The following is a 26727-nucleotide window of genomic DNA, read 5'->3' as shown; positions in this document are numbered from 1 at the left end:
TGTGTGTGTGTGTGTGTGTGTGTATGTGTATGTGTGTGTGCTGAGTGTGTGTGTGTCTGTGTCTGTGTGTCTCTGTGTGTGTGTGTGCTGAGTGTGTGTGTGTGTGTGTGCTGAGTGTGTGTGTCTGTGTCTCTGTGTCTGTGTGTCTCTCTGTGTTCTCTGTGTGTGTGTGTTGAGTGTGTGTGTGTGTGTATGTGTGTGCGCGCTGTCCCTGGCAGCGAAGGGGCTGGCTGCTTGCAGGGCAGGCTGGCTTGGAATGAGGCTCCCATCTGCTCTGTGTGTGTGTGTGTGTGTGTGTGTGCGCTCACGCTGTCCCTGGCGTCTAGTGCAGTGAAGGGAAGGGGCTGGCTGCTCGCAGGGCAGGCTGGCTTGGAATGAGGCTCCCATCTGCTACGTGTGTGTGTGTGTCTGTGTCTCTGTGTCTGTGTCTGTGTGTCTATGCGTGTGCGCGCGCGCGCACGCTGTCCGTGGCGTCTAGTGCAGCAAAGGGGCTGGCTGCTTGCAGGGCAGGCTGGCTTGGAATAAGGCCCCATCTGCTGTGCCCACGCAAAGCCGGGGGATCCTCTTAGCGCTGCTGGGCACAGGAGCTCAGCGGATCTGACATCATTCAAGGCAGCGCTTGGCGTGGGGCAGTGTGCTGGGGAGATCCCGTGGCTTGGCGTGGGGCAGTGTGCTGGGGAGATCCCGCGGCCCTGGCTGCCCCGCCCTCCCTCCACCGCCCCGGGCTGGCGCACCGTGGCTCCGCGGCCGTGTGAACAGGGAGCAGTAGGCTCGGGGAGCAGTGTGGCCCGGCTCGCTGGCTTCCTCCATCAGCCCGCTGCGTGCTGGGAAGCAGACTGCAGGGCGTCCACATCTTTTTTTTCCCCGCCCAGTCCTGGCACTTGAACTGGGAGTCTGGGCACTGTCCCTGAGCTTCTTTTGCTCAAGGCTAGCACTCTACCACTTGAGCTACAGCTCCACTTCCAGCTTTTTCTGTGTGTCTGGTGCTGGGGACTGGAACCCAGGGCTTCATGCATGCTAGGCAAGCACTCTACCACAAAGTCCAGCTGGCTTTGAACCTGTCCTCAGGTCCCAGCCTCCTGAGTAGCTAGGATTACAGGTGTGAGCCACCAGTGCCCAGCTAATTTGTCAGTTCTTTTATTCCCTGTTCATTTGGGGCTGTTCTAGAAAATAATTCCTGTGCCCGTGGGAGCTGCTGTGCTTCCCGTGGTAGCTGCGCAGCGCGGCCTCTGCCTTTCGTGCTTGCTCTGGAGTTGGCGCCGTGCTGGCCGGGGCGCCGTGCTCTGCTTCAGCCTTTTGCCTGTGGCTCTTCGCTTCCCCAGCGCCGCGTGGTGAGGAGGCTGGCTTTTCTCCAGTGTTTCTGGGGCCTTTGCTCAATCACGGAGCTGTGGGTGTGTGGTTTATTTCTGGCATCTCTGTTCTGTGTGTCATTATGCCACTGCCGTTCTGGAACATATGTATGTATGCACGCACGCATGTATGCATGTTGTACACACTGGGTCATGAATATTCGACTGAAGAGCAGAAGTATCAACAACCAGATCAACATGGAGAGTTGAAGTGGTCGCCATGGTGACCTGAGGAGTGTCAGGACACGCCAGGCAGGAGGGGCATGGTGAGGGCGCAGGGTCCCAGGGGGCTGGAGAGTTCAGTCTCCTAGGCGGGCTTCGGGTGCTGGTGTGGCAGGTCCAGTCCAGAGACAGGTGTGGCCTGCAAGGAGGAGCTGGGGCACTAGCGCCACCTGTCACTAAGGGGGAGGGGAGGGGCTTTGACCTTTAGATTAAGACTCCCAAGCCAGGCGCTGGTGGCCCACGCCTGTAATCCTAGCTACTCAGGAGGCTGAGATCTGAGGATCATGATTCAAAGCCAGCCCGGGGAGGAAAGTCCATGAGACTTTTTTTTTTTTTTTCCGGTTGGTCATGGGGTTTGAACTCTGGGCCTGGGCCCTGTCCTTCTCAAGGCAAGTGCTCTACCACTCCTGCCATGAGACTCTTCTCTCCAATTAACCACCAGAAAACCAGAAGTGGCACTGTAATTAACCACCAGAAAACTGGAAGTGGCGCTGTGGCTCAAGTGGTAGAGTGCTTGCCTAGCCTGCAAGGAGGAGCTAGCGCCATCTGTCACTAAGGGGGAGGGGAGGGGCTTTGACCTTTAGATTAAGACTCCCAAGCCAGGCGCAGGTGACTTACGCTTGTAATCCTAACTACTCAGGAGGCTGAGATCTGAGGATCTTGGTTCAAAGCCAGCCTGGGCAGGAAAGTCCGTGAGACTCTTATGTCCAATAAACTACTAGAAAACCAGAGTGGTGTTGTGGCTTATGTGGTAGAACGTTCGCCTTGAGCTGGAGAGCACAGAAACAGCGCCCAAGCCGAGTTCAAACCCCACGACCGACCAAAAAAAAAAAAAATTCCCAGCTGGAAGCCAGGTGCCATGGCTCACGCCTGAAGTCCTACTCAGGAGGCTGCGATCAGAGGATCACGGTTCAAAGCCAGCCTGGGCAGGAAAGTCTTGAGCCACAGTGCCACTTGTGGCTTTTTCTGCTTATGTGGTGCTGAGGAATGGAGCCCAGGGCCTCAGGCATGCAAGGCAAGCGCTCTACCACTGAGCCACCTTCCCAGCCCTCTGTGAGACTCTTATCTCCAATAAACTACTAGAAAACTGGAAGTGGCACTGTGGCTCAAGTGGTAGAACGCTCGCCTTGAGCTGAAGAGCTGAGGGACAGCGCCCAGGCCCAGAGTTCAAGACAGATGACCGACAAAAAAAAAAAAGATTTGCAGCTGGAGAATTTCAGGTCGGTCACCTGGGGGGAGGGGGAGGGGGAGGGATAGGCCAAGCTCTCCAAGCCCTGAGAGCAATACTGATTCCCACCTGCGTGTGTGCGCGTGTGCGTGTGCTTGAATTATTTGAATCATGGCCTAAGAGCTCAACATGGCCTCAAACTCTCCATCCTCCTGCCTCAGCTTCTGGGATGCTGGATTACAGGTATGCCCTACCATGTTTTGTTTCCACGTATGTGCACATCAGAAATTGTGACATTTCCAACTTTGTTTTTTTGTTCAAGACTGCTTTCCTATTTGGGGTGTCTTGGAATTCCATGTGGATTTTAGAATTATCTTTTTATGGGGCAGAGGGGGAGGAGTGAGGGAGGTAGGTGGGAGAGGGAAGGGATAATAGGAGAAAAACAGAGGAGGAGGTAACAATGCTGGACATTACTGTAACTGTAACCCCTCTGTACAGCATCTTTACAATAAAATTTAAGCCAAGTGCTGGTGGCTCCCACCTTAACTCTACCTTCTCTGGAGGCTGAGGATTACGGTTCAAAGCCAGCCTAGGCAGGAAAGTCCATGAGACACTTATTTCCAATAACCACAGAAAACCGGAAGTGGCATTGTGGCTCAAGTGGTAGAGTGCTAGCCTTGAGCTGAAGAGCTGACAGCGCCCAGGCCCAGAGTTCCATGACCAACGAAACACACACACACACCAAAAAAGACCCACAACTGTTTTTTCTAACTGTGAAGAATATCATTGGTATTTTGGTGAGGACTGCATTGAATCTGTAGATTGCTTTAGAAGGTATGGACATACTTTTTTCTTCATGGAGGTTGAACTCAGTGCTTGGGCACTGTCCCTGAGCTCTTTTGCTGAGGCTAGAACTCTACTACCTTGAGCCACAGCGCCACTTCTGGCTTTTGAGTGGTTAATTGGAACTAAGGGGCTCAGGGACTTTTTCTTTTTTTTTAGACGGGCGGGGGCAGTCGTGGAACTCTGGGCCTGGGCGCTGTCCCTCAGCTCTTCAGCTCAAGGCTAATGCCCTACCACTTGAGCCACAGCACCACTTTTGGCTTTTTCTGCTTATGTGGTGCTGAGGAACGGAACCCAGGGCCTCATGTATGCAAGGCAAGCACTCTACCACTGAGCCACCTTCCCAGCCCTCTCAGGGACTCTTCTGCATGATCTGGGTTTGAACCACCATCCTCAGACCTCAGCCTCCTGAGTAGCTAGGATTTCAGATCTGGGCCACCAGTGCCTAGCTGGCGTGTATTTTTTTTTTTTTTTTTTTGGTCGGTCGTGGGGCTTGAACTCTGGGCCTGGGCGTTGTCCCTAAGCTCTTCAGCTCAAGGCGAGCGCTCTACCACTTGAGCTACAGCGCCACTTCTGGTTTTCTGGTAGTTTATTGGAGATAGGAGTCTCACGGTCTCTCCTGCCCGGGCTGGCTTTGAACCGCGATCCTCAGATCTCAGCCTCCTGAGTAGCTAGGATTACAGGCGTGAGCCACCAGCGCCCGGCTAGTATTTTTTTTTTTTTTTGACAGTTCTGAGGCTTGAAGGGTCTGGGCACCGTCCTAGGGCTAGAATTCTGGGGCTAGGCACTGTCTCAGAGCTTTTGTGCTCAAGGCTACCACTTGAGCCACATCTCCACTTCTGGCTTTTTGCTGTTAGAGAAAAGCATCCCACAGACGTGCCCGCCCAGGCTGGCTTTGAACTGTGATCCTCATATCTCAGCCTCCTCAGTAGTTGGGATTATAAGCATGAGCCACCAGTGCCCAGCTTGTTTTTCTTAAACTATCAACATTTTTTTTTACCAGCACAACTATGTTTATTGCAGCATTATTTACCATAGCTAAGATATGGAACCAACCCAGATGCCCCTCAGTAGATGAATGGATCAAGAAAATGTTGTGTGTGTATATATACATGTATACATGCATACATATATATACACACGTATACATATATACGTGTATATACATATATATACAAACACACACACACACACACACACACATATATAACTATCAACATTTTTTTGAAGAGTTGGTCTTGCTGAGGTTTAACTCTGTCTCTGCCACGTTCACCCCTGAAGGCTCAGGGCTCTAGTGGCTGGTTTGTTTTGAGCTGGGGTCTGGCTTCCAGTTGTGGACTGGGTACTTCCTGGTCTCAGCCGCTAAGTGCTGGAACTGCAGGCAGGTTTCACCAGCCGGGCGGCTCTGGGCTTTTTTTTTAATAGTCGTGGGGCTTGAACTCTGGGCCTGGGCACTGTCCTTCAGCTCTTCAGCTCAAGGCTAGTGCCCTACCACTTGAGCCACAGGGCCACTTCGTTTTCTGAGTGGCTTATTGGAGATAAGAGTCTCACGGACTTTCCTGCCCGGGCTGGCTCTGAACGGCGATACTCAGATATCAGCCTCACATGAGGACAGAAGGCTCCAGAAAGTTCCAAATGGCACTTCGATGGTCCACCTCTTCCTGCCTCTGGGATCTCTGACTGTACTTTGTCCTTCCCAACTTGGTCTTTTCTAGTTAAGGAACAAGTGGACACCATGGCCTGCCTGAGGCGTGGCCAAGCCCCCTGTATCCGGGCAGGGTTCAGTATGACCAGCTTCCGGAAGCGCCCAAGAAACGCACGTCATTGGCTCCAGGTGCCGGGACTGGGCAGGGTGGGCAGGGCGGAAGATGCTGGGGACTCCTGGGAAATGTCCATCTCACTGGCTCTTGGTTCACCTGTAAAGAACTTGGCTAAGAACTAGACCTGTGGGGCTGGGAAGGTGGCTCAGTGGTAGAGCGCTTGCTTGCCTTGCATGCCTGAGGCCCTGGGTTTGATTCCTCAGCACCACATAAGCAGAAAAAGCCAGAAGTGGCGCTGTGGCTCAGGTGGTAGAACGCTAGCCTTGAGCTGAAGAGGTGAGGGACAGCGCCCAGGCCCAGAGTTCAAGCCCTAGGACTGGCAAAAAAAAACTGAAAATGCCCTTGGGCTGCCTGAAGTTAGTGGGGGAGACCCTGAGCCGAGGCCTCACTGGACCTCAGCTGCTGTCTGTGGAAGGAGGGAAGGACCTCTGGCTCTGGGAGTGGGCTGGGTGTCCCTCCCCCTGGGGAGGAAGAGGGGTGCTGCTTTTCTGGGAGAGGGCCCAGGTTCACATCCAGGGCCGCAGACCACACCTGCTAAGGGCCCTGAGCTGCTGCTTGCCTGGACAAGACCCAGCATGGCAGCCATGCTGGCGCGGGCTGTGGGAACCCCGCGTGCCCTCATGGGCTAAGTTGCTCTCCTGCCTCAGTAGACAGAGACAGGCAAGACTTCCTCCCCTGCCGCAGGTCTGTCACAAGAAGAACCACCTGGACTTTGCTGTTGCTGAAGGCATCTGGAGAGAGGTGTGTCCAGAATGTTCCTGTGACCCCTTCGTCCCCCTTACTAGGGAATGCTAAAAGCCCCTGAAAACTGACCTCTGGAGAAAGATCTTGGGCCTCCTTTTTTTTTTTGGGTCCGGTCGTGGGGCCTGAACTCGGCCTGGGTGCTGTCCTCAGCTCTTCAGCTCAAGGCTACTGCTCTACCACTTGAGCCACAGTGCTACATCCGGCTTTTTGCTTATGTGGTGCTGAGGAATCAAACCCCGGGCCTCAGGCATGCAAGGCAAGCACTCTACCACTGAGCCACCTTCCCAGCCCCGACCCCGGCTGTTTTTTTTTTTTTGGTCTGGTTTTGGGGCCTGAACTCTGGGCCTAGGCGCTGTCCCTCAGCTCTTCAGCTCAAGGCTAGCGCTCTACCACTTGAGCCACAGCGCCACTTCCGGCTTTTTTCTTTTTGCTTATGTGGTGCTGAGGAATCGAACCCAGGACCTCAGGCATGCAAGGCAAGCGCTCTACCACTAAGCCACCTTCCCAGCCCAGTCCCCCCCCCCCCCCCCCCCCGGCTGTTTTTTTAACCAAAGGAAAACAGTAAACTATTGACTAAGTAGTTGGCCTGGGAGCTTTACAAAACCATAGATCTGCAGTTAGTCAACTGCAAAAATCACCTCTGTCCAAATTCAGATCAAACCGTTTGCTAGGCATGTGGTGGAGAGGCTGAAAGATGCCTTTTTGGGGAACGCGTGTCAGTCCTCCAGAGAAACGGGGGTGGGGAGGGGAACCCTGGGTGTGGCCCGTGGCAGAGTGCTCGTTCTGGGTTCTGAGCACACTGCGTTCAGGCTTTAACTCAGCACCAGAAACGAGTCCATGAGCTCTCTGTGAGGTTTCCCACCCGAGGGAGACGGCCCTGGAACGCAGCTTCTGTGCTGAGCTCTGGACAGTGTGGCTCCTCCTGTGTGCACACGGGTGTGCGTGCAAGTCACACTGAGTAGCACCCAGCAATGGCTCACCCACTGCTCAGTTGTGCGTCCCCCGAGCTTCCTGTGTGAGGCTCTGGATTCTGCCTGCAGACAGGGCGAGGAGGAGAACCGGTGTTCTGTGAGGGGGCCTGGGTGGGCTGCAGCTGGCTGCCGCCTGGCCTTGGGTACATTTGGGCATCAGCCACCCTGGCTGGCAGCCTTCAAGCTGGTGCCTGGCAACAGCCCCTGCAGCAGGTGGCATGAGATGCACCTCAGGACAGCAGAGGAAGCCGGGCTTGGGATCCAGTGTGGCACTTTAAGTCTCCCTTCACCAGGGAGACAGCCTTGGGGTTGGCAGGGATGGGGCGCTGGCCACAGTGGCTGGCAGGGCTTGGCTGATGGACGCTTGGCCCGAGGACAACTGGTTTTTCTTGAGTTTGAGTCTTGTTCTGTTTCCCAGGTTGGCTTCTAACTCCAACTCAAGGGATCCTCCTGAGTCGCTGGGACTACAGGCACACTCCACTATGCCAGGGAATTGGCTCTAATGCCTTCAAAAAATTGTGCTGTAGGGGTTGGGAAGGTGGTTCAGTGGTTGAGCGCTTGCCTTGCATGCCAGAGGCCCTGGGTTTGATTCCTCAGCACATGAGCAAAAAAGAAAAAAAGCCGGAAGTGGTGCTGTGGCTCAAGTGGTAGAGCGCTAGCTTTGAGCTGAAGAGCTGAGGGACAGCGCCCAGGCCCAGAGTTCAGGCCCCACGACCGGACCCCCCCCCCCCCCAAAAAAAAAAAAATTGTGCTGTAACCCAGTAGTCCTGAGGCAGAGTCCGGCAGGCGGCAAGCTGCAGGCCAGCCTGGACCGCACTGCGCTCTCCTCTCAAAGCCCCAACGACTGGGGGAGGGGGGGGGTGGCACAGTCCGCCAGCAGCGCAAGGCCCAAGTCCGATCCCCACTCCCCCTCAAAAATCCTCCCAGGCCGCATGCGTGCAGCCGCACCTCTGCCGCGGAGGTGGACGCGTGCAGCAATGTTCTGTCTTCAGCTTTCAGACCCCCGTGACGGCCACTCAGACGACCCTGGTCATTCTTACTACCTGGCCCGCTGCCCCGGCCGGAGCGACTGCGCGGGCGCCGCAGCCGCGCCGAGGCCGAGCCCGGGAGAAAGGCTGCGCGAGGAAGCGCGGCGCCCCCCGGGGCTCCCCGCTGTCCTGGGGGGAGCTGCCAGCTGCGCCCCGCCGCCCTCTGCGTCCCCCAGTGTCAGCGATGTGGACATGCAGCCCGTGGGCGAGGCCAGGCTGCCCGCGGCTGCGCGCAGCCCCCAGGGTGCCAGGAGGCCGGCCTGGAGACCGTGGGCGTGGCCAGCCGCGGCCGCCATGCAGCCCTCTGAGGGGGGCAGACGCCTGCCCAGCAGGGCCAAGGGCACGCGGTCGCCACCCCGGCTCCGGAGCGAGGGAGACAGGGCGCCCAGGCTCACGCTCTCCAAGAGAAAGCTGCAGCTTCTGCTCGCAGAACCTGTGAGCACTAAGAGAAAGAAGTATGTGGCCTGTTCTGGGGTGATTGGATTGGGTTCTGGAAGGGTCCAGAAGTCACCTGGGGTAGGGGCTCAGGTGGTAAGCTAATGCTGAGGAGTGCATGTTTGTTTTTGTTTTTGTTGTGTGCCCACACCACTATTGGGTCTACACTCTGGGCTGATGCTGCCCTGTTGCTTTTTAAATTTTTTTTTGCCTGTCATGGGGCCTGGGCGCTGTCCCTCAGCTCTTCAGCGCAAGGCGAGCGCTCTACCACTTGAGCCACAGCACCACTTCTGGTTTTCTGGTGGTTCACTGGAGGTAAGAGTCTCATGGGCTTTCCTGCCTGGGCTGGTTTTGAATGGTGATTCTCAGATCTCAGTCTCTTGAGTAGCTGGGATTACAGGCGTGAGCCACTAGTGCTTAGCTTATTTTTGTTTTCTTTTTGTGCCAGTACTAACTGGGACTTGAATTCTCTTTCACCCTTTTCTTTTTTTGGGTCCTGTTGTGAGGCTTGAACTCTGGGCCTGGGCGCTGTCCCTCAGCTCTTCAGCTCAAGGCTAGCACTCTACCACTTGAGCCACAGCATCACTTCTGGCTTTTTTCTTTTTGCTTATGTGGTGCTGAGGAATCGAACCCAGGGCCTCATGCATGCAAGGCATGCATGAGACACCTTCCCAGCCCCAGCCTTTTCTTCTTATAGCTCTAGTTAGGATTTTTTTTTTTTTCGGTCAGTTGTGGGGCTTGAACTCTGGGCCTGGGCATTGTTCCTCAGCTCTTCAGCTCAAGGTGAACTCTGTACCACTTGAGCCACAGCGCCCAGGGCGAATTCAGGTCTTCTAGTGGCTTACTGGAGATCAGAGTCTCATGGACTTTCCTGCCTGGGCTGGCTTTGAACCTCGATCCTCAGATGTCAACCTCCTGAGTAGCTAGGATTAGAGGCGTGAGCCACTGGCGCCTGGCTGGACTTTTAAGCGGTGACAGATGGAGTCTGCTGTTGAGAAGGGATCTTTGTGGTAGTCTTTAGTGGCCTTTGGGGAGGGTCTCAGTATTGGTGAGGAGTTAAGTTCTAAGCCAGAGGCCCACAGGCCACCCGTGCCCGTGCCCGTGCATGGCTGTGTGAAGGCCGCTGTCGGGCCGCCGCCTCTGAGCGGGAGTGAGCGGGAGTGAGCGACCTGAGCTGCGGGGGGGGGGGGGGGGGGGGGGGGGGGTGGGAGCAGAGGTGTTCGGAGCTGGAGCTGTTGGCGGGCTCTGCTCTGAGGATGCTGGCTGAGCTCTGATTTGCTTCTTGCAGGTAGCGAGAGCAGAGAGCCAACGTGGTGCCCGTGGATGCTGGCGGCTCTGTGCCCGGCCCCTTCTCCTAACAGGGTGCCCCCCGCCCTCTGCAGGCTGCAGGACTCCCCCAAGTGCAAATAAAAGCCACCACCTCAGGGGCGCTGGTCCGTGCGGTGGGCGGCGGGGCTGTGTGGGCAGTTGGTCCTCTTGTGTGGTCGCTGGGTGAGCACCGGGCCGGGCAGTGTGCTGCCATGTCGTTTCACCCGCACCCTTCCTGGGGGCCAGGCAGGCCTGGGGCCACTGCCTCCCCCCCCCCCCCCGCCCTGGGATTAGCAGGTCTAGCTTTGCTGTGCCAGTAGGGGTGTCATTCAGGCTCCAGGGCAGCACCAGGGCCTCTCCCAGGAAGCCTGGCTACCCCACAAGGTCCGGCGGCCATTGGGTGAGGACAAGCCAGGCAGAAAGCCACACAGGCTGCCGGGAGGGGCCCCTGTGGAGTCGGGGTGACAGGGCAGGCGAGGCCCCCCCCCCCCCCCCGCCAGAAGAGTGCGGATACGGAGCCAGCCGTGTTTAGTGTTTTATTCATAAAACCAGCCCCGCGTGGACACTCTAAAACCACGCACTTCAGCTGTACCATCCCACCGCTTGCTACTGGCCGCCGTGCTCTGTGCCTCCGGCACCCGCCCCGCCCGCCTCCCTCCTGCTCCTTCCGCAGCGCAGCCCGCGCTGCCCCGCGGCCAGGGGTGAATGCGTGTTAAATATTGAGTTTTACTGTGACACAGGGGAGCCCGCGGGTGCCTCACTCAGTGCACAGCACGGCCACGCCTCGCTCGTAGAAGCTTCGAGGATCTTCCTTGGTAGCAATTTCGAAGTCCACGGTGAAGATGAGGTCTGCCCGGGTGAAGTTCAGGTACACGGGTAAGGTCACCTGGGGAAGGGCGGGGAGAAGAGGTGAGGCGCGGCGGGGGTGGGGTGGGGTGGGGTGGGGTGGGGCAGGGCAGCGTCTGCTCACCACACTGGCCTTCTTCTCTGCGTTCGTCTGCTTGACCCAGCGCAGCTGCGTCAGCGGGAGGACGGTGGAGATGGCGTTGGACAGCGACAGCTTGTTGTTGCTGCACGTGGCCCCTTGGAGCTTCAGACCTGCGGGAGAGGAGGTTGCTGGGCGGCCGTCCCCCTTCACCTGGGAACAGCAACCCGGGCTGCCCCCCCCAGCTCACCTGTGACCCCAAAGCTGCAGGCGTCCAGGGCGGCGCCCTGAGAGGTGGTGACATTGACCTCCAGGCAGAGCTCCTCCAAGGACCAGCTGGTGGCCTGGGCCACGTACTGCCTTGTGGCGGTGATGTACGCCTCGGGCACAAACAGGCCGCCGAGGTACACGTGGACGTTCTGTGGGAGAAGCCGCGCAGGGCAGGCGCTGCGGTCAGCCGTGTCCGCTGCGTGGGCCCGGCCCGGCCCGCAGGGCAGGCGTCCCGTTCCCCGCGGGCGGTCCCACCTTGAGTTCCTTGGCGCCCCCCGACGCGGCGGCCTGCGAGATGCTCTGCAGCTGCTTGATGCGCTCGCTGAAGTCCGACACCCACTGGATGACCGTCATGCCGGCCGGCACGGTGTAGTGAGACCAGCTCCGAGGCAGGATTCCTGCAGCCAGGCAGGGACCCACTCCTGTCAGCTCCCACAGTGCCCCGTGGGCCCCCCCCCAGCTCTCACCCGGGTCCTTGGCACCCAGGATGCCCCTGGGTGTGTCTGTTCAGCTCCAGTAGCCCAGGGCGAGTGGTTTACACAGCTAAAAACCTCCCAAGCGGCTCAGGGCTCCTCAGCCCTGTGCCCTCGCCCACCACCACCCCACTCCCGTCCAACCCACTCGCGACAGAGCCTTCTCCATGGAGGGCACTGTGTGCTCCCTTGCTGCACTGGAACCCCCTAAAGTTATGGGACTTGGAGCAAGACTGCTCTACCCAGGAACCTGGCATAAAGGAGGAGCCCAAGGTGTGGGAAGGCCCGTGCACAGGGCCTCCGGCATGGCCGGCGCGCAGGTGCAGGCCCAGTACCTTTCACCAGCTCGTTGATGAGCGTGCGCAGGTAGTTGGTCTGCTTCTTCTTCCCCTCGCACACCTGTGCCACGTCTGCCAGGTCCTGGCGCACATCCTGGAGCAGCTTCGCCCCCATCTTTACCTCCCTCTCAAAGAACCTGAACAGAGGATCCTAAGAATATTCCAGAAGAGAAGTGAGGATGAGGCCATGGTTCGCACAGGGAGGAGACTCTTGTAAGGAGCCCAGAGCTGCTGACAGTGTCATGGGAGCCTGGGGTGACCTGTCAGCGCTGCCCACCTTCACTTTGCTTTGGTGATCGACCAAGAAACAAAACAAAACAGTGGGGTTCACTTGGGGGTTTGAACTTGGGGCCTGGGTGCTGTCCCTAAGCTCTCTGTTCAAGGTTAGCACGCTACCATTTTGGGCCACAATGCCACTTCTGGTTTTCTGGTGGTTAACTGGAGGAGATAGGAGTCTCACAGACATTCCTGTGCAGGCTGGCTGTGAACTGCGATCCTCAGAGCTCAGTCGCCTGAGTAGCTAGGGTTATAGGCGTGAGCCACTGGTGCCTGGCTCTGTCCCTTTTTGAGGTCCTTTGCCTAGCCTAGGGAGCTGGCAGTTCCGAAAGGTTCCTTGATGGTAAAATAGGTTCTGGAGTGTAGGAGCCAGGGGAAGGCGGAGAGGCCAACTCTGATCAACTTCTTTACATGCACGCATGAAAACAGGTCAGTGAACCCTGCTGAAACTGGTTTACCAGCAGGGAGGAACGGGGGCAGAGATGGAGGGGCGGGTTTACCTGGGATGTGCTATGTGTACAGACAGAAGCGACACCACTTGTCGCAAGGAAAACGCTAAAGGGTTGCTCCACTCGCTGCCAGCTTGGGATGAGCTGCTGCTGCTGCACAAGGCGGAGCCGCTCAAGCACCTCCTCCCCCCAGCTGGCTAACCCTGCACGGCTACCTTGATGTTCTCCACCGTGCGCTTGAGCGGGCTCAGCGCCTGGGGGATGAGGTGCAGCCAGTTGGAGGCCGTGGTGTGCAGGGTCCTCATCCAGGCCGGGCGCCCGTCGGACGTGGAGTCTGTCCTGGTCTTCTTCTCCGTCTCTGCATAAGCCAGGTCATCCTCATCCTCCAGCATCTGCATCTTCAGCATCTTACTGATCATGTCCACACCTAGGCCACAGGCCACCAGAGGGGGGGAGAGGATGGAAGAGAAGAGACACGGAATGGAAAGGCCACAGGGCCCAAGTGTTGCTCGGGTGGTCTGAAAGGCACTAAGCTGGCGTGCAACTCGGGCTTTGTGGTGCTGTTTCCTCCCGTGTCCAGTCAATGACTGAAGCACTGGCTGGGAGATCATACAGGACAACAGCTCACCCTAGGACGAGGCCCCGGCGCCCCTCTGGTGCCTGTGGAAAGAGGGGCTCACGACGGAGAGCTCTGAGGACATCTATTCTGCCAACTCAGAGAACTGGTGGCTGCGGAGCCTCTTTGGTGTCCTCTGCCTCTGGCTGAACCACCCCAAATCGCTCTGCCTCGGCGGGCCCTGGACTCGGCCATGTCCACCAGCTGTCCTTCTCTGTTCTGGCCCTCACCTCCGAGGCGGCCAGCACAGCCTGCAGGATGCGGACCCCAGGCCTTCACTGTCCTCCCTGGCCCGGGCTGTGTGCTCTCATGGGACTGAGGAGCCTTCCGCACATGCATGCGTGCACACACACACATGCACGTGCACACACACGCATGCATGCGTGCACGCACATACACGCACGCACACACATACACACACACGCCCACCTTGGGTGGTCAGGAGCACCTTCTCGGCGTTGTTGGGCAGGCCCAGCCAGGAGGGCGTCTGTGCGTCGGGGAGCAGTTCCACCCACTGCACAAACTCCTCTCGCCTGGAAAAGCAGCACATGTGGAGCGGGTGTTAGGCAGCCCTGCAGCGCCAGCCACGTCTCCTGCCACCCTCGGGCCCCCCGAGGCGGCGCGCACCTGATCCCATCGGGCATTTGAATGTCCTTGTGCCCATCGACCTTGCAGGCCAGCTTGAATTCACTATCGAAGCTCCTGGTGGTGAAGAGCCGCTCGAGGAAGGTGTTGAGCAGACGCTGGTCAAACTCATTGTCCACGCGCCCCCCGTAGATGGACTGGGCCATCAGGGTCTTCAGCGCAGACCAGGGGATCTTGTCAGGAGAGATGTTCTGCCTGCCCTGGGGTGCGGAGCCTGGGTTACACGTGTGCGCTCAAACACAGGGCCTGCCGACTGGCAGCGCTCTCCTTGAGCCTCCCTTCAGGTGCGGGGTGGTGTGGTGCTCCCTAGGCGTGCCCTGCCTCAGCTGCGGCCTTGCCAACGTACCTTGGCCGTGTCGTCTAGCCACGTGTCCACTGTGTCACAGGCTGACCTCAGGTCAGATTCTCCAAATTCGTACTTCTTGGACCAGCCCAGGGGTGCGTAGCGCAGGCGCTCTTGGATGATGGCGTGGAACCAGGCCAGCAGGAAATACAAGCGGGCACGTTCGTTGGGAGACTAGATGAGAAAGTGAGGGAGGACAGCCGTCAGAAGGCAGCATGGTTTGTGCGTGAGAGCTCGAGAAGAAAGGCGACCCGTCCAGCTCTCCCCCTGCCTGGGCCGCTGTGAGCTCCAGGGCGGAGCAGCAGCAGAGAAAGGCCTGGCTGGGGAAGGGGGCGGGGGGGGGGGGGGGGGGGAAGGAGGAGGAGGAGGAGGATGCTTTCTATTAGTGCAGACAGGAACTATCAGTCAACAGAACATTACAAGACATATTTTCTAAAAATGCACCAGAAAATAGCGGATTATGGCACAAAATCTAGTGGCATTCAGGACACGGAGCCCGTGCAGGCCCACTGCTGTAAACCCCTCTGCCCACTGCTGTAATCCTCAGTCTCTGCAGGCACCCAGACGCTGTGAGTGGCCTCAGGGTCCTGGCGTGGGAGAGGAGGCTGCCGCCACCCTGTGGCACGTGACTGTGCTTCCATCTTTTCTGCGAGTGGGACACATGCCACGCTCTGCAACTAACCATGGCTGTGCAGGCGTGCCCCTTTCTGAGTGTGCACAGGAAGCAGATCTGTAAATGACCCATGCACAGCTCCAGGACGCGCTGCCGAGAGACCCACTTCCTTGCGCAGGGCTGGACGCTGTACCTTGCATATCCGAGACACAGGGATGCTGCTGAAGGTCCGCAGCATGTTGGCCTTGACACCCGGCGGCGGCTCAAACACGAAGATGCGGCCTGCGCGGAGCAGGTTCACTGGCACCTAAGGGAGAGCGCACCGCTGTGACCCAGGGCTCCGCTCAGCCAGCCAGCTCACAAAGCGCCCAGCCCTGTCCCTCCCACTTGCTCACCTTGGGGTTGATCTCCATGGTGAGGAAGAGCCGGAAGCAGGCGTGGGGCTGCAGAGAATGCAGCTTCTTCTCCAGCTGCATCAGCCACCCGGGGGCCAGGTGCACGTTCTTCAGCATCACCCACCTGCGCACACAGCGCGAGCCGTGACCCACGGGCCTCCACCAGCATGGGCAGATTTTGGCTCTTAGGCAAAACCAGCTAGGCCTACCTGCCCGATTTCACTGCCGTGTTGATAGCCTTGTCTGCTTGGTTGAAGCCTTCTGCTGAGCCTGAGGCAGGAAGGAAAGTGTGGGTAAGCAGCTGCAGCCTGCCTCCCACAAACCCACAATGCCATCAAGTGTCTTTACCGATGGCAATCGAGGTGATCTGTGTGTTCTGCTCAGCTGCCAGGTCCTCCACGTGCCCGCTGGCATCATACCCGGGCACAGAGCACATCAGGACAGGGGTGTTTGGCTTCACCTACAAGTGAAGAGGCAGTGGGACACTCACCTGCAGACTTCCGATGGGCAGGTTCAGGACCATGGGGGGGGGGGGGCACAGCAAGGAAGTGAGGCTTCACATGGCTGCGGTGGAGGACGGGGAAGCAGACACCGAGTTCTGGGAAAGCGGGTGGGCACAGGGCATTACCTCTGTGCCCACGATGTGTGTCAGGTCGAGCGGCTGCTCCATGATGGACATGAAGGACTCTCCAAGGTTGGTGGAGACAAACATGTGCGCCATGGCCAGCAAGCGGTCAGGCCGGAAAGCCTGAATCAAGAGCAGCCGGTGGATGGCCTGTCCGATGGGAGCTGAAAGGAGGGGTGCCAGGGTTGGGGAGGCAGACATCAAGACCCTGCCCCGGAGGCCTGCTCTACCCAGGGCACTGGCGCGGCAGGCACTCAGTAGCCAAATCAACCTCTGCTCAGGCTCCACCCCAGAAAGCCCGTGGTCAATTCTGGCTCTCTAGCCTGGGAAGCATCCGCCCTGCTTCCTGTTCCAATGCCCGGCAACCAGTCCTCACCAGCTACGCATAGCAAGGTAAGGCACCATCCCTCCGTCCATCTCTCTGATGGTATGGGGCTTTGAACTTAGGACCCTGTGCTGGTTAGGCAGGCATTGTGTCAGTTGAAGAGTCCTGTTGTTTTGTGGCAGGGGGACTCTATATAGCCCAGGCTGGCCTGAAACCCCTACTTCTCAGACTGCGTCAGCCTCCCGAGTGCTGGGGTTACAGGTATGCACCACCAATGGAGCTTATTCATGATCCTTTCATCATTCAACCTGTTCAGTGCAAAACAGCCAGGAATTCTCAGGAAGGTCTGGGGACACGGCAGTGGCTGGCTGTGGGGTGCGGCTATGTCCCTACTCTGCCTTCTGCAGTCTGGGCCCTGAGATTGGGTGGTCATTTCTGCAAGTGCCCGCCTGTTGTGGCCCAGGCATATGTAAGGAGAGGGCATCTCTGCCGTCCGCCATGTCTGCGGGGCCTTTTAGTTGGAGCAGGAATTAGGAACTGTTTGGTTTTCGCTCTTCTACATCAAGAGCCATTCGATTTTTTTTGGGGGGGGGGAGGTGGGAGGGGGGTTGTAGGGCTTAGACTTGGGGCCTGGATGCTGTTCCTGAGCCCTTTTGCTCAAGGTGACTAGCACTCTACTACTTGAGCTGTACTTCCTGTTTTCTGGTGGTTTATTGGAAAAAAGAGTCTCATGCACTTTCCTGACCAGGCTGGCTTTGAACTGCGATCCTCAGATCTCAGCCTCCTGACTAGCCAGGATTACAGGCATGAGCCACTGGTGCCCAGCAAGAGCCATTTGCCTAGGTATTTCCTACAGAGTTTATGGAGTGTCACTGTATAGCTTGAGCTGCACAGTTCAAGGTGCATCTCCTACAGTGGCCTCCTATTTTTTTTTTTTTGGGGGGGGGGGGGTCCAGTTGTGGAGCCTATACTCTGGGCCTGGGCGCTATCCCTCAGCTCTTCAGCTCAAGGCTAGCGCTCTACCACTTGAGCCACAGCCCCACTTCCGCTTTTTTCTTTTTTGTATATGTGGTGCTGAGGAATCGAACCCAGGGCCTCAGGCATGCAAGGCAAGCACTCTGCCACTGAGCCACCTTCCCAGCCCCTCCTATTTTTTTTTTTAACTCTTTTAAGTGCTAATGTATCCTGGGAACCAGTGATGCTTTGGTTTGTGGACGCTTCCCTCCCCACCCCAGTTTTTATGTTCAGGAGCCTGGATGCCACTCACTCGCAGGCATGTCCTCACTCCAGACGTACGGCACTGTCTGCTCTGGGGAGCTGCTGTCCAGCCAGATGCCAAATTGCTGTGGAGGCAACAGAGCATCAGCAAGAAGCAGACCTGGACGGAGCCCCGGCCGCGCCCCGCTGCTGAGCTAGCGGAGGCCAGGGCTGACCGCGGGAGGGTGCTAGGGCCAGTCTTCCAGGTGTCTGCCGTCTCTCTGTGTTCCCTCCTTGCCCATTTAATGGGAAAAGGGCACAGTTCTCATGGGACACACATGGAAGGACAGTTACCTCATCTGCCTGAACCTTCGCGATCAGATCTTTAAATGCAGGAAGACAGCTCAACCTCACAACGGCCTCTGCTTGTTCCACAGTCAGGCCCTGGACTTTGGGAGTGGAGCCCACACTCAGCACAATCTCCTTCCCTCTCAGGAAGTGCTGGAACTCAGCATCATAGGTGGGCTCCCTGGAGAAAGAGGTCAGTCACAAAGATGAGGAACAAAGAACACATCCCAGTGGGACATGCACGCAGGCAAGCAGTGACTTTTACCCCAGAGCAAAAGCAGGGAGCTGGACTCACCCCACAGTGCCCTTCAGCTTGATCCTCGCCAGCAACATGGCGAAGGTGATGTGATCCTGGTGCAGCATACCTCGGGCCACTCGGTTAAACGCCACCTGTGGACAGAGGAGGAAGCGTTCACGTCCTGAAGAGGCGCTGGGCCCACTCATGCGCAGTGCCGCTGCCGTTCCCGCCCTTAGCGCACAGTGGGTCTTCTGGTCCCGCCCGCAGGCACACAGTGTCTGAGTGCTGTACCTGGAAGAGGTCCCTAGTGACAGTGGCGAGGCGCTGTGTGTGGTCACTGACCCCCTTCAGGTTTGGGTTCTCATACAGCACATTGTGGTAGATGTCCAGGAAGAACTGCAGGGAGTACTGGTAGAGGAAGTGTATCTGCAAGGAAGGTGGGCACGACTGTCAGTCCCCCTCCCCCTCCCCATCTCCCCAACAAGCCGAGGATGTGCGTCAGTCACCTGCTTCAGGGACTCCATGGTGAAGTAGATGCTGCTGCAGGCGGTGGACAGTGGCAGGTACTGCTGTGACACTGTCTCCACCTCCTGCATGACGATGTCCGTCTCCTCCACCTTCCTGGTCACCTCAGCAGCTTCTCGCTTGAGGTTCTCCAGGGTCGTTATGATTGTGTCATCATCCAGGATGCGACCTTTCACCTCGTTCAGTGCTTGTAGCAGAGACTTCTCCAGCTGGCGTAAGCGGAGCTGAAATTCCCCTAAAGTGATCAAGACACGCAGGTTGCTATGATGCCTACGCTCATCCGAGGAAAAGCAGTGCTCCAAAGGTCAACACGAAGTCGGTGGGTGGCCTCCCTGCTCCAAGTGGAGCCTCCACTGTGTATCCTACCTTGAAGCTTAAGAAGATCAGAACGCTTTTCGTCCACGTCGGGTCTCTCTGCCTTCAGCACTTCATTGAGACACTGGCTCTGCAGACTGCTCCGGGTGACGGTGAAGTTCACAAAGGTGACCCGGGAGCACAGGTCCGGTGGGAACTCAACCTGCCCAAACAGAGGGCACAATGGCCTCCGTCAAGTCGGCTGCAAAGCCACCCTGCACACGTCGCACATGAGGCGTCTCACTGCTTACCGTGGGGTCTCTGGTGGACAGGAAGATGACAAACGACGGTGACAAATCTATGTCCTGGTCACCAAGGGTGATCAGCACCCTCCCTCCTGTGCGCCGAACTTCACGATTCAGTACTGGATTCAAAACTGGGTCGTAGCTCTCCACATCCTGTAACAAGTGAGTGAACAGACATCACCTTCCTCCCCCTGACAAGCACACCAGCCAGGAGCCACCGAGCCACCCATACCTGCGCACTGGCTCACATGTCGCCAGGAGCCACATGGACTTACTTAAATCGAGGTAAGATTAAAATTGACACATACTTATAATCCTAGTACTTGGAGGATCTTAAGTTCAAGGCTGGCCCAAGCTACATAGTAAAATCACCTCAAACAAATAGGAAGTAGAGATGAGGCTCCAGTGGTTGAGTACCAGCCTTGAGCAAAAAAGCCAAGAAAGAGTGTGAGGCCCTGAGTTCAAGCTCTGATCCACACACACACACACACACTCTCTCTCTCTCTCTCAGTTTTTGCACTAGGGAGGGGATATAGCTCTCAGTGGCAGAGTGGCTAGCACATGCAATTCACAAGGCCCTGGGTTCCATCCTCAGCACCAATTAAAAAGAAAAATCAGCTGGTCACTGGTAGCTCACGCCTGTAATCCTAGGTATTCAGGAGGCTGAGATTTGAGGATTGCGGTTCAAAGCCAGCCTGGGCAGAACATCCATAACTCCAATTAACCACCAGAAAACTGGATGTGGCACTGTGCCTCAAGTGGTATAGCTAGCCTTGAGCTGCTGAAGAGCTCAGGGACAGTACCAGGGCCCAGGGTTTAAGCCCCACGACGGACCAAAAAAGAAGTTTTTTTCAGACTTTCTGAATAGAATTTTAAATTCAAACACGGCTTTTGTTAATTTATTTTTGGTTGGTCATTGAGTTTGAACTCAGGGCCTCGGCTTTGTCCCTGAGCTTTTTTGTTCAACGCTAGTGGCTCTACAGGCTACTTCTGGTTTTCTGGTGGTTAACTGGAGATAAGAATCTCACAGAGCTGGGAGCAGTGGCTTAACCCCATAATCCTAGCTACTCAAGAGGCTGAGATCCTGGTTCAAAGGCAGCTCAGACAGGAAAATCCTAGAGACTCTTATCTCTTATCTCTAATTAATCGCAGTAAAAGCCAAGAAGTGGTGTTGTGGCTCAAATGGTAGAGTGCTAGCCTTGAGCAAAAGGAGCCCAGGGACAAGTTCAAGCCCTTGGACCAGCAAAAAAAAAAAAAAAAGAGTTTCATAGACTTTTCTGCCTGGGCTGGCTTTGAACTGCGATCTCAGCCTCCTGAGTAGCTAGGATTACAAGCATGAGTCACTGATGCCCAGCTGGATTTTTGAATTTTTTAAAAAAATTTATTTTGGCCAGTCCTGGGGCTTGAATTCAGGGCCTGGGCGCTGTCCCTGAGCTGCTTTTGCTCAAGCCTAGCACTATGCCACTTGAGCCACAGGGCCACTTCTGGCTTTTTCTGCTTATGTGGTGCTGAGGAATCAAACTCAGGGCTTCATGCATGCTAGGCAAGCACTCTACCACTAAGCCACTTTCCCAGCCCCTAAATTTAAATTTTATAGAGCAACTTCAAACTTTACCCTTGCTCTGATAACAAGTCTGTAAAAGTTCAAATATCAATGTTTGTAGCATGTAGTTTTTTTTTATTTTTGTCGGTCGTGGGGCTTGAACTTGGCTTGGGGTGCTGTTCTGCGCTCTTCAGCTCAAGGCGAGCGCTCTACTGCTTGAGCCACAGTGCTCTTCTGGTTTTCTAGTGGTTTATTGGAGATAAGAGTCTCACGGACTTTCCTGCCCCAGCTGGCTTTGAACCGGGATCCTCAGATCTCAGCCTCCTGAGTAGCTAGGATTACAGGCGTGAGCCACTGGCGCCCAGCTTGTACCATGGAGTTTTAAGACCTAACTACAAGCCTAAAAGAAATTCAGTCTTGGAAGCTGGTCTTAGAATTCAAACATAGTTGGGTGCTCATGCTTGTAATCCTAGTTACTCAGGAGTCTGAGGTCTGATAATTGACTTCAAAGTCAGGCTGGGCAGGAAAGTATCAAACTTTTTTGGCCTGTCTTGGGGCTTGAACTCAGGGCCTGGGCGCTGTCCCTCAGCAAATAAGCTTAAGGCTAACGCACTACCACTTGAGCCACAGTGCCACTTCCAGCTTTTTCTGCTTATGTGGTGCTGAGGAATCTAACACAGGACCTTATACATGCAAGGCAAGCGCTCTACCACTGAGTCACCTTCCCAGCCGCCCCACCCCCTTTTTTTGTTGTCGTTGGTAGTGGGGCCTGAACTCTGGGCTTGGGCACTGTCCTTCAGCTCTTCACCTCAAGGCTAGCACTTTACCACTTGCGACACAGCGCCACTTCCGGCTTTTTCTGCTTATGTGGTGCTGAGGAATCAAACCCAGGACCCCATTCATGCAACAAGGCATGTACTCTATCACTGAGCCACCTTTCCAGCCCCCTTTTCTGAGTATTTTTATTGGAGATGACAGTCTCATGGGCTTTCCTGCCTGAGCTATCTTTGAACTGCAATCTTTAGATTTCAGCCTCCTGAGTAGCTAGTATTATAGATGTGAGCCACCAGAGCCTGATTTCTATGAAACTTTTTTTTTTTCCTCTATGAAATGCTTATGAACTTCAAAAAGCCAGAGTGTAGCTGTGGCTCAAGGTAGAGGACAGTGCCAAGGCCCTGAATTCAAGTTCAGGGGCCAATAAACAGACTGACAAGAGACTGAGACAGAGATATAGATAGGAATTCAGTGTAATCACAAACCTGGACCAGAAGGGGGTTCCCAAATCTCAGTGCACTCTCCAGATTCTTTCTGAAGGCATCATCCAAGAAGCTGGTCCGTGTGATCTTCCGGTCCTTGTACTCATTCATAATGAACTCCGTGGCCTGCCCGGAGGGATCGATGATCAGCGGATACCTGCAGATGAGGTGACAGAGGAATGGTGAAATGGCCTGACCAGCCAGGAGGGAAGAAAGGCTATTATCAGACCATTCAGTGGTTTCTAGGTAATTCCAGGATTACTGATGCTGGATGCTAAAATCAAGTTATCTTTCTCAAGAAGGGCTGTGATGAGCAGAGCAACTCAGGGAAGACTAGGATTGGGAAGGAATGGGAAGGAACGAGAAGGTTAGGAATGGAAGAACTATGCCCCACCCCTCCCCACCTCCCAGTCCTCTACCAGTGCTTTCTGAATGGAAAGGGTGAGCGCACACAATGCCTGGCTCCTACCGATTGAAGCGTTTCAGCATGATGGCGTTCTCCGTGCACAGGTCGTCGGCAGGCAGGGAGCTGGCCTGCCAGCGCAGACGCTCGTCAGCATTGGAGAGGTACTCAGTCCTCGCGATGTCTGTGCGGAACTGAGAAGGGAGCTGGTTATCTTCCCCCCTACTCAGCTACAGACAGCGACTGTTCTCAAGTGAACACTCGGAGTGAGTGGCTCCCACCACCCTGGAGCTCCCCACAGCCAGTCACCTGGATGTTGGCTTGCTGCAGGTGGTGAGACCAGGTGGTGAACAAGTTCTGCCGCATCTGCTGGTCAAAGTACCCGGCGTAGGCGATGAAGGCGGCCGACAGCAGGCAGTCCCCGGCAATGGTGGACATCTGGTTCTTGAACGTCTCACTTGTTTTTTCCCATCGTTCCCGTTCAGCAGACAAGCTCTTCAGGAGAGCAGTGCTCCGGTTCACCTACAAACCATTAGAGGTGCTCAGGGAGTGGCACATTGGGCGTGCCCCCAACACCCCCCTCAGAAGAGGCGTGCCAAGGTGCGCAGGCCCATGCAAGTGAGCAGCGGGTTTCTGCTGTGCATGCTCCAGCAATGACAGCCAAGTTCCACCATGGCCGTCCCGGGCTGGTCTCTCCTCAGAGCACAGGGCTCACTGTTAGCCTGAGACGGAGGGGCCCGAGATGTGGGACAAAAGGGGGTATCCAAAGGGAACAGATGACACCAGTGGCAGAAGACCAAGGAGCTTTTCTTGAGAACTGGAAAGAGGAAGTGGGCGAGTGACGCAGTGGGTGGGACAGAGCATGGACAAGAGACCCAGAAAAGAAGTTTTAAAAAGTGGGAGAACAGGGGCTGGGAAGGTGGCTCAGTGGTAGAGCGCTTGCCTTGCATGCCAGAGGCCCTGGGTTCGATTCCTCAGCACCACATAAGCAAAAAGAAAAAAGCCGGAAGTGGCGCTGTGGCTCAAGTGGTAGAGCACTAGCCTTGAACTGAAGAGCTGAGGGACAGCACCCAGGCCCAGAGTTCAGACCCCACGACCAGAACCACCCCCCCAAAAAAAAACAACAAAAAACAACAACAACAACAACAAAAATAAGTGGGAGAACAGACAGAAGGAGAAGGACTTGCTGGCTTTAGACTGTCAAGCAATCTAATTAACACTGCCAAGCAATAAGCCAGACCCCAACAAGCACAGAGACCCACGGAGACCAACAAGGCCTGTGCAGCTCAAGTTCATGTGCACAGTTCCCAGTTCCCAGACTCCCTCGGGGAGGCTGAGGGCTAGTCTCAGGTACGTGCAGGCTGCAGGAGGCCAAGTGGCTTACTTTGGCCTCAACGGCTGCCAGGTCGGCCTTGATAGCCTGGGCTTCTGAGATGAGGACGGCATACTCCTCCTTGTAGCGCGCGATGCTGGCCTCTAGGTCCCGGATCATCTGCTCCACCTCGTTGGCCTTCTGCTGGTTGTCCTTGGCATCATCTTCCAGCTTCTGCAGCTCATTCCGCAGGGGCTCCACTCTCTTCAGCATGTCTGCGTAATTCAGCTGTGATGGGAGAGTCCACAGTTGTGCTTGCAAGTGACAGGAAGGGCTGGTCCTTATCTCCGGGAGCTGCCGGCTGCATGCTTACCTGTGCAATCGCCCATTTTACCATGGGGCCACAGGCCAGGGAGGCCCGGTTGACAATCTCGTAATTGTAACTTGGATTGGACATGTAGTTCTTCTTCATCTTCTCCCTGATGGCATCACTGGAAAAGAGGAATTTTCTTTCTAAGTGTGTGTAGGATAAAAAGGACTTGAGTTCCCACCTGGATGGTTCTGGCTTAGCCCTGTCTTGGGTGGAAAAAGCAGTAGGCTGTGCTGCCAAAGCTGCATGCTAGGCCTTGGGCTGGTTTTGGGGCCGCAGGTGGGTGGCCCCCGCCAGGGGCTGTGTCCTCACAGCTGCTCCCAGGACGGATGCCTGCAGGATTAGTGTAGTCCACACTGCCTGCTGCTCTGAGGCACCAGAGATGGCCGGGCAGCCTGAAGTAAACGCTAGCCACGCAGAGCCGCTGGATACCAGGACGCCGCCAGCACATGGGCATGCTTCCTCCATGCCAGCTGGGCACTGGCACTGCGGCATGCACACCTGATCTCCTCAGCAGAGAAGTTGACGATGGTGGGGATGAAGTTCTCCCGCATGATGATGGAGCGGATCTGCTTCCAGTCCGTGGTGCTTTCGCCCAGCAGCAGGCAGATGGACTCCAGAGCCAGCTTCACGGCGGCAGGAGGGTTGGCCATGGACCGCACTTCCACCAGGTGCTGCTTCTTGATGGACTTCACAGCTGCAGACGTGGACAAGACGGGACAGCGCACAGCGAGGTGAGGATGAGCCACCAAGGCTGGCGCTGACTCCCACAGGAGGCAGACACGCACAGCGCTGGGGTCAGAGCCCGTGGACTCTGACCTTTCACTATTTTTTTTTAGGTCCGGTCGTGGGGCCTGAACTCTGGGCCTGGGCGCTGTCCCTCAGCTCTTCAGCTCAAGGCTAGTGCTCTACCACTTGAGCCACAGTGCCACTTCTGGTTTTTTCTTTTTGCTTATGTGGTGCTGAGGAATCGAGCCCAGGGACTCATGCATGCAAGGCAAGCGCTCTACCACTGAGCCACGTTCCCAGCACCTCACTTTTTTTTTTTTAATATAGCCATTTTTTTGATTGAACGATTACATAAACTTCAAATTTCACAGTAGTGTGAAATAGTGATACTTAAAGTCACAAACACATCCTAACCTTCATGCTGACCTTTCGTTTTTGATTAGGGTTAGAACTCAGGTGCTCTACCACTGGAGATACGCTTTTTTGTTCTAACTGCACTTGAGGGTCTTGTGTATCTGTGATAGGCTGGCTTTGAACTATGATTCCACTATTCACTCTTATTGCTATAGTTGTGATTATAGCTGTAAGTGCCATCGTGCTCAGCTGTTTCCTGTTGGCATGGAATCTCACAAAACTTTTGCCCACCGGCCTTGGACTGAAATCTTGTTCATATTCGTCTTTGCAAGTAGCTGGGATTATAGGTGTGGGCCAACCACACTTGGCAAAAGTAAACAATTTTAATGTAATCAATCATTCATTCCTTTAGGGTTTCTGATACACAGTCTTAGTCCCGCATCTGCGGCTGGTCTGGACCTCACTAGTAGCTCCCGCTGGTCTCACACTCACAATCCTCCTGCCTCCCACAAATGAGTGCTGAGATGAGACCAAGCACAAGGAGCGGCAAGGAAGCACAAGCAGTCCTGTCCCCGCATTCTGTGCTTGGGATGGAACCAGGCTAGGAGAATGCTTTACCTCAGCCACAGTCAGACCTTAAGGCCACTTTTTGAGGGGAGGGGGTGGTCAGTTGTGAAGCTTGAACTCTGGGCCTAGGCACTGTCTCTGAGCTTTTCAGCTCAAAGTGAGCTGTCACTTGAGCCTCAGCACCACTTCTGGCTTTACTGGTATGTTTAACTGGAGATGAGTGTCTCATCAACTTTCCTGTCTGGGCTGGCTTTGAACTGCGATCCTCCTATTTCGGCCCTTAGTTGCTAGGATTGGAGGCGTGAGCCACTGGCGCTCAGCTTTGGTGCAGGCCATTCTTAATCACTGGGTGAAGTGCAAACTCAAAGCAGTGTCCTACTCCAGCATTCCCCAGGCATGTATGAGCACGTGTGCTATCTCCACTTAAATAAATAAAGCATTGCAAGCCAAGGCCAGACACACTCAAATCACTACATGAGGGTGACACGGACCATGACACTTCATGAAATTCAAGTCAGGGACTGATAAACCCCGCCAGCACCATGTGTTTTAGAAAGCAGGCACATTTTTAGCCGGGCGCCGGTGGCTCACGCCTGTCATCCTAGCTACTCAGGAGGCTGAGATCTGGAGATGGCGGTTCAAAGCCAGCCAGGAAAAGTCCATGGACTCTTATCTCCAATAAACTACAAAACCGGAAGTGGTGTTTGTGGCTCAAGTGGTAGAGTGCTCACCTTGAGCTGAAGAGCTGAGGGACAGCGCCCAGGCCCAGAGTTCAAGCCCCATGACTGACCGAGGGGGGGGGGGGGGGGGGGTGGAGAAGGCACATTTTTTTCACGGTGGTACAGGCAGGCTAATGTCAGGAGATTTACTGTAAGATGGAGACTATCCTAAGAGTTTGGAAAGGCTTCAGTGCCATCTGGAGAGCTGAGCAGCACCTACATACCGTTCTGGGCCTCAATGACAGCAGGCTCCACCTTGTCAAGGTCCTCCTTGACGCTCATCTGCTTGTCAGCAATCACCTCCTGCTGCTTGTGCAGCTGCTCCTGGATTTCTTGGCTCATGACCTGGAGAGGAAAGATGGCGCTGCTGTGAACCTCGCCGACCA

At 55.8% G+C, this 26727-nt stretch overlaps 1 protein-coding gene across 2 annotated transcripts in view; it reads right to left on the bottom strand.

Moving 5' to 3' along the window:
• The window catches only part of Dync1h1 (dynein cytoplasmic 1 heavy chain 1), a 102477-nt gene that overhangs the window by 13318 nt on the left and 62432 nt on the right, over window positions 1–26727 (bottom strand). Inside the window, exons 51-78 of one of the 2 annotated variants that reach the window (XM_042696925.1) lie at window positions 26566–26686; window positions 24474–24669; window positions 23976–24093; window positions 23675–23890; window positions 22600–22812; window positions 22357–22484; window positions 21891–22044; window positions 19095–19241; window positions 18856–19006; window positions 18471–18724; window positions 18256–18390; window positions 18022–18116; window positions 17733–17907; window positions 17449–17524; window positions 15860–16020; window positions 15580–15691; window positions 15441–15501; window positions 15232–15355; window positions 15030–15143; window positions 14227–14397; window positions 13863–14080; window positions 13665–13768; window positions 12835–13046; window positions 11892–12045; window positions 11339–11481; window positions 11064–11232; window positions 10859–10986; window positions 10643–10774 (exon numbers count right to left, since the gene is read on the bottom strand). In XM_042696925.1, coding sequence (XP_042552859.1) covers window positions 10646–10774; window positions 10859–10986; window positions 11064–11232; window positions 11339–11481; window positions 11892–12045; window positions 12835–13046; window positions 13665–13768; window positions 13863–14080; window positions 14227–14397; window positions 15030–15143; window positions 15232–15355; window positions 15441–15501; window positions 15580–15691; window positions 15860–16020; window positions 17449–17524; window positions 17733–17907; window positions 18022–18116; window positions 18256–18390; window positions 18471–18724; window positions 18856–19006; window positions 19095–19241; window positions 21891–22044; window positions 22357–22484; window positions 22600–22812; window positions 23675–23890; window positions 23976–24093; window positions 24474–24669; window positions 26566–26686 — 4179 coding nt within the window. In that variant the 3' untranslated portion in view covers window positions 10643–10645. Of the gene's footprint in view, window positions 1–10410; window positions 10775–10858; window positions 10987–11063; window positions 11233–11338; window positions 11482–11891; window positions 12046–12834; window positions 13047–13664; window positions 13769–13862; window positions 14081–14226; window positions 14398–15029; window positions 15144–15231; window positions 15356–15440; window positions 15502–15579; window positions 15692–15859; window positions 16021–17448; window positions 17525–17732; window positions 17908–18021; window positions 18117–18255; window positions 18391–18470; window positions 18725–18855; window positions 19007–19094; window positions 19242–21890; window positions 22045–22356; window positions 22485–22599; window positions 22813–23674; window positions 23891–23975; window positions 24094–24473; window positions 24670–26565; window positions 26687–26727 lie in introns of those variants that run through there. The other variant, XM_042696924.1, reaches the window with a different exon arrangement.

The sequence above is a fragment of the Dipodomys spectabilis genome, unplaced genomic scaffold (genome assembly GCF_019054845.1).
Source record: "Dipodomys spectabilis isolate Male_0828 unplaced genomic scaffold, ASM1905484v1 ptg000212l, whole genome shotgun sequence".
In the NCBI taxonomy this organism is placed as follows: domain Eukaryota; kingdom Metazoa; phylum Chordata; class Mammalia; order Rodentia; family Heteromyidae; genus Dipodomys; species Dipodomys spectabilis.
Note: the sequence above shows the minus strand (reverse complement) of the source record. Positions and strands in the feature narration are given on the sequence as shown.